Here is a 6,368-nt window from a genome sequence, read left to right on the forward strand (position 1 = left end):
TTTTAGATTTGATCTCTATTATTTTGATTATTATTTATTTTATTTGAGATAATTTATGAAATTATATTTTTTTCAATTTCATTCTTATTCAATTTTTTAATTTATAAGATTTGTTCCTCATTATTTTAATAAACTTGAGAAAAATAAAATATTAATAAGTTATTTTCCAGTTCATTTTCTATAACATAACCAAATAATGAAAAATATTTTCTAGTTTATTTTTCATAATACTACCAAATATCGAAAAATAATTCATTTTTTCTGGAATTTACTTTAAAAAAAAAATAACTTTTCTGCAAACAAACAAAGCTCTAGTCTTAAATAATGAAGTCGGTTAAGGTTCAAAAAATTTAGACAGTGTTGATATTATGATATAAATGTGTACATGGGAATTGATAGTTTAAAAAAAGATCTATATTAAAGATAAATATTAAAATTTTAATAGAGCTATAAATGATATAAAAATTTAAAATATGATATTAATAATATATTTTAAAAAATTACTATATTTTCCTGAGTTTAAGACTAAGGAAGTTGATAATGATGAGAAAGGACGGGTTATCATATATATAACATAACTATTAAATCTTAAAAAAGGAAATTAGACCCAACCAGCTTTCATTTTCTACTATAATTAGAGGTTTGGCTTTTATTTATTTTATATGATAATTTATTGTGAGGTTATTTTATATTAAATAGATATTTTTTATATAAAATTTTGATAAAAAAAAGAAAGAAATATTATGAGTTTTGGGATAAAAAATAAAGTACAATATTTCTATTAAGGTTTTTATAAATATAGAAACAAAAGGTAAATAGATAATGCTACTCTATTTTTAGAACCAAAATAGAAATCTTATGCATATAAAATATTTTTGCACAATCCATTTATCTAATTATTTTCTTATTCCATATTTTTATTCTTATACATTTTACATAAGTTTCACTAAAAAAAAATTACTTTGATTGCTTTAAATTTACTTAATTGTTACTTAGTATATGTCAGAGAAAACAAAAAACACAAATGTTATAATTAGAATTTTACTCTAAGTTTACTTAATTATTAATTAATTTTTTTAAAATGATAAAAATAACATTTTTTTTATTTTTATTTTAAAATAAATGGATTAAAAACTGAATTTTATACCAATTAATCTTGTCACAGGTCAATTTATATTTTTAACTTGGTTAAATTTAATTAATTTTTTAAATTTAATTTAAATTTTTAACCAACTAAATGTTGGATAAAGTTATTAAATCAATTCAAGTTTTATAATGGAGATCAAATAAAAAAAAAAAAAAAAAAAACCACTCAGAGAAACATGCTATTGTCTACACAAGTGTAAATTTAGCAAGAAACCCCCAAAGGGCAGCTACAAAATCCTACCAGATTTGCAACCAAAAACATAAATCATTCAATAACTAAAATCCCCACAAGCCAAAAAACAGAAACACCAAAGCAAGGGAAGCCCATTAAAACAGCAAGGCCATGAAGATTTGAAAAACGGATGGAAGTGGAAATCCCGCGAATAGAATACCCAACCCATCGTTGAAGAATACCAAACCTTGCCGCCTACACCACTCTCAAATCTCTTACACAATCCCTTTCCTCCTCTCCCTACCTCTCCCTTAACTTCTCAAGAAAAGCATCCGTCTTTGATTATTTCTTCTTATGACCACCACCATGCCACCCCCTTCATCATCCACTCCCTTTTCAATTCAGCTTCAACATCTTCTTGACTTCTCTATCTGTTTCTTGTCTCAATCACTTTACTCTCTTTCTTTTCTCTCTGAATCTCAACGTGGCATCTCAAGAACCCAAAATGACCTCGCAAGAACCCAAAACAACCTCTCAAGAACCCAAAATGATCTCTCAGGAGTCCGAATTGGCCTCCCAAGAGCCCAAAATGATCTCTCAAGAATCCGAATTGGACTCCCAGGAACCCACAGTAACCTCTCAAGAACCAAAAATGATCTCTCAAGAGTCCGAATTGGCCTCCCAAGAACCCACAGTAACCTCTCAAGAACCAAAAATGATCTCCCAGGGGTCCAAATCGGCCTCTCAAGAACCCAATACGCCCTCCCAAGAACCTGTAACCACCACCTCATCCAATCCACCATCCAAATACTCTAACCGGGTGGTGTTGAAAAGCATTTTAGAGCCAAGTGACAGATGGAAGGAATTTGTGGATGAGAGAGTTGTGGTTGGTGGCTGGGTGAAGTCTTCCAAGGAGGTGAATAAAGAGCCAGCTGTGCCGGAGCCACAACAGCAGACTACTGAAGCGCCGAATGTGTCTCCACGGCACAGAGATGTGAGATGTGTGGAGATTTTTCAGTCTAGAATACCTATATTTAGATCAATAGCAAAGATTTTTGGAGGGGGTGGTAGCAGTCATCCTGTTCGTGAGAAGCCGGAACCAGCAATTCCTGAGCCGCCTCGACCTTCTGTTGCTTACTTGCTTGTTAGTGATGGATCTTCTGTTGCAAGTCTTCAGGTATATATGCTAATTTCACTTTTTCCTCTAGATTCAGAATCCGAAGCATTAGAGGGTTTCATTTCCCTTCACTATAAATGCCTTAAGCTACTGTCTCATTGCCCTATGAATCATGATGTCATCAGGGGTACTTTTCTATGTCACCTTTTGACTGTTGTTCAAAACTTTTCAGGTTGTGGTGGACTCCTCTATAGCTCCCCCCAGCCAGGTGCTGCCTATCGGAACTTGTATAGTAGTTGAAGGTGTACTAAAGGAGCCATCAATCCAGGCAAAACATAGCATTGAGCTTGAAGTAGAGCAAATACTTCATATAGGGAAAGTGGAACAAGACAGGTATCCTTTATCAAAGAAACGATTGCCATTGGAGGCGTTGAGAGACTGTTCTCATTTCCGGCCTCGAACAACAACGGTAAGCTTTTCATCCATCACTACTTTTCTATTTTGCACGTGTTGAAGCCATGTCATGTTTGGTTATAACATTTTACTTACATATGTAGCATGTATTCATTTGGAAATTAATCTTACTTCCTGGAATGTTTTTAACTACTTGAAGTAGAACCTGTAAATGATATGTGAATTGACCATTACAAAAGTGCTTGCAAGAGGCGGTGAAACATATGGTGATGCTTATATTTGCTTAGAATGATGGCAATTGGATCATATACATTCAAGGCCCCAACCAAGAATGTGACATAGCCTAAAGTTGAGCCGTTTCAAATGATTAGTTGAAATGTTTTCATATTGTGCAGGTGGCATCAGTTACGAGAATCAGCAGTGCCCTAACTTTTGCGACTCAGACATTCTTCCACGACAAGGGGTTTCTCTATGTGCAGGTGCCCATTATCACAACAACAGATGGCGAAGGATTTAGCAAAAAGTTTCAGGTCACAACTGTTTTGGGAAAAGATGGCAAACAGAATGATACAGGAGGTGTTAGCCTTGAAGTTGTCAAGGCTGCTGTAATACAGAAAAGTAATCTAGTTGAAGAACTAAAGAGAAGTGAAAGCAATAGAGAGGCACTGGCTTCTGCAATTCAAGATTTGCGTAAAACAAACCAATTAGCATCACAATTAGAAGCAAAAGAAAAACTGAAATCAGGGCCTTCAATGAAGGCTGATAAATATTCCTTTTATGGAGATTTCTTCTCTCAACAAACTTACCTTACTGTTTCTGGTCTTCTCCATCTGGAGAGCTATGCTTGTGCATTGGGAAATGTTTTCTCATTCGGACCTAGATTTCGAGCGGATAGAAAGGAATCTGCAAAGCGTGTATCAGAAATGTGGATGGTTGAGGTTCAAATGGCTTTTTCACAATTAGAGGTATGGCAATCATCTTTCCTCCTGTTGTCAGGTTCATGACACACTAGTTCTTAGAAAATCATTTGAAAGCATCATTTCTATAGTCTATTATGATTGAACAGAAGCAGAACTAATTTTATAAACTTCTGCTGGCTTCCAGGATGCAATGAACTGTGCAGATGAATATTTCAAGTTCCTCTGCGAATGGATTTTGAAAAATTGTTCAGAAGACATGAATTTTGTTTCTAAACGTATCGACAGATCTATCAGCTATCGTCTTCAATCAATGATATCATCTTCAATTGAAAAGATTTCCTACATGGAAGCTTTGAAGAAGGTAAATTGCATTTCCCATCTATTTTTTGCAAACATATTAACCTCAAAACAATTTTATCTCATAAATATCCCTTCTGACAAATGGCGAGCAGGTTGCAGTTAAATTCGAAATAAACCAAGAATGGGGCATTGCTCTAACTCCAGAGCATCTAAGGTATGCCTAATGTGATGTTTCATATGCATATATCCATGACCAAATATCAGGAAAGATGGGAAGTGAGGCATTCTTTCCTAATGCTGGTACTTATTATATATGTTAATGGATGACAGTTATTTGGCTGAAGAAGTCTATAGGAAGCCTGTAATCATATACAATTATCCAAAAGAGCTTAAGCCCTTTTATGTACGACTGAATGATGATGGGAAAACAGCTGCTGCATTTGATATGGTTGTACCCCAGGCAAGCTCAAAATTTCTTCAAAGAGAAGCATTCTTTATAATTGAAGCTTTCCTAATCCTACTTTGGACTGCTTATAAACTGGATGATGTATATTTTGCAGGCTGGAACAATCATCACAGGTAGCCAAAGTGAGGAACGGATTGATATGCTAAACAAAACGTAAGAAACTTGGCACTACTTTCATCTGATACTTGATTTAACTTTAGGCTAGCTCATCTCGATGTACATTCAGTTTGACAAATGATCAAAACACAGTTGCATGTTACAGACCAAAACAAGGGCAATGTTTCTATTCTATGTTTAAACTTTTTATGCAGGATTGAAGAATTACGCTTGCCAAGAGAGCAGTACGAATGGTACTTGGATCTTCGCAGGCATGGAACAGTCGAGCATTCTGGATTCAGTTTAGGGTTTGATCTTATGGTTCTGTTCACTACTGGCCTCCCTGATGTTAGAGATGTGATCCCTTTTCCAAGGAGCCGCGGCAAAGCAAACAACTAGCCAGAATTCAAGAAATGGGTTTCAAGAATCAAGAATTAAATATCATACATTCTGTCTCATGAACGAGAAAATAAAATAAGGAAATATGTAATGGCATAAGCATAAGAACAGCATACAAGAGAGGCAAGATGTACTAGTGACCTTATTCTTATGTGAGTAAAGGAAGTTAATTGTTGAAACAGGACAATTCCTATGTTGAGTGATTCTGATCTTCCCCACACAAACTAGGGATTAGCTACAACCACTGAAGTATTAACCAGGGAATTTCTGGAATCAATGGGGAAGAAAAATGGATAGAGCTCATATCGAACGTAACAGCTGCTATAGAAAATTCGACATCCCTTTCTGTCATCACAAAAGTCAGGGAAATTTCCAATAGCAATAGCCAGACACTGCACAGTCTATCCGAGATAGGTCCCTAATGCACTGAACCTGAGCATAAAGTTTCGTAAATCTAGATAGTTTCTTTTCACCTTTACCCAGCCCTCTATTCCCAGGAAAAACAGCTTCAGCTCATATCTGATCCGTCAGAGCTGCTAGCTCATCATGAAAGTCTTCAAATTCTGTTGCTTCTTCAACATTAAAGTAGACTATGCTAAAATCTGTATCAACTTTTCCAATGAAATTGATGTTGTCATACAATAAAAAGCAGTAATCGAACCAAATCCAGGCATCCGCCTGGTCTGGACAAACTTCACGGATTTGCTTTGCTGCATCTTGTATACAGCTGAAGCAGTCTTTGCTGCTCACATCTCCTCTGCATTGTGCTAAACCATAGACTTTGTCTTGTCCTTTGCCATATGTGACAGGAGCAAAACCAGTCAAGGCAGTCCTGAAAACCAACGCAGGCAATAACCAGTCAGTATTTGCAAATATCTGGCTGTTGCCCTTTATTTCGCTGTCTGCATTGCAGAACTCTCCCGCACGATCTGCACTGCAAGTGCATAGCAATAATAGGAGGAGAAGGATGGACAATAAATTCATGGTTTACTAGCAATTTGCTTGAATCACCATTACTCGGGGCCCCTTATATTATCATGAATTGTGGGTGGTGGTAGTTTATGAAGGGATCTCACTGCAAGCACTTATGAACAACTGGTTTGTTTTGTTAGTAGTTGAAAGTGGAGGTAACATGATATTTTTTCATGTTAAATTCTCAGGTGGCTTCATTGCAATTATCCTATCAATGCTTAATTTGCATTCCAGATCTAGTGATAGTGCTGTTACAAGCTGAGTGCACTTAACAAGTGATGTTTCTTGCCACAAGTTAAGCAATGAAAAAGTGTTTTAGCATTTGCTGACAATCAGATTAGGTGAATCCAGTGAAATAAGACCTCA

At 35.6% G+C, this 6,368-nt stretch overlaps 2 protein-coding genes across 3 annotated transcripts in view; one reads left to right on the forward strand and one right to left on the reverse strand.

Annotated features, from left to right (window-relative positions):
• LOC105125704 (receptor-like protein kinase-related family protein) overlaps window positions 1-6,090 on the reverse strand; it is a 21,945-nt gene extending 15,855 nt beyond the window's left edge. The window contains 1 exon segment of the mRNA XM_011026269.1: window positions 5,887-6,090. Coding sequence (XP_011024571.1) covers window positions 5,887-6,014 — 128 coding nt within the window. The 5' untranslated portion in view covers window positions 6,015-6,090.
• LOC105125703 (asparagine--tRNA ligase, cytoplasmic 2-like) lies at window positions 1,606-5,239 on the forward strand. Of its 2 annotated transcripts, XM_011026267.1 has the most exons (9): window positions 1,606-1,879; window positions 1,941-2,495; window positions 2,668-2,904; window positions 3,245-3,814; window positions 3,954-4,130; window positions 4,222-4,283; window positions 4,400-4,529; window positions 4,630-4,688; window positions 4,847-5,239. In XM_011026267.1, the coding sequence occupies exons 1-9, from the start codon at window positions 1,673-1,675 to the stop codon at window positions 5,028-5,030; spliced, it is 2,181 nt and encodes a 726-aa protein (XP_011024569.1). In that variant the 5' UTR covers window positions 1,606-1,672; the 3' UTR covers window positions 5,031-5,239. The 2 variants fall into 2 exon arrangements, with proteins under 2 accessions (XP_011024569.1, XP_011024570.1); XM_011026268.1 differs by having other exon boundaries at window positions 1,608-2,495.
• Window positions 6,091-6,368: the final 278 nt, after the last annotated feature.

This window comes from Populus euphratica, unplaced genomic scaffold (assembly GCF_000495115.2).
Source record: "Populus euphratica unplaced genomic scaffold, PopEup_1.0 scaffold58.1, whole genome shotgun sequence".
In the NCBI taxonomy this organism is placed as follows: Eukaryota; Viridiplantae; Streptophyta; class Magnoliopsida; order Malpighiales; family Salicaceae; genus Populus; species Populus euphratica.

What these genes read in the sequence shown, in the direction of transcription:
- LOC105125703 (XM_011026267.1), top strand. Translation starts at nt 1,673, where the DNA reads ATGACCACCACCATGCCACCCCCTTCATCATCCACTCCCTTTTCAATT. An exon ending in CCCAAAATGATCTCTCAGGA is followed by an intron (nt 1,880 to 1,940) that starts GTCCGAATTGGC and finishes TTGGACTCCCAG; the next exon opens with GAACCCACAGTAACCTCTCA. An exon ending in TCCGGCCTCGAACAACAACG is followed by an intron (nt 2,905 to 3,244) that starts GTAAGCTTTTCA and finishes CATATTGTGCAG; the next exon opens with GTGGCATCAGTTACGAGAAT.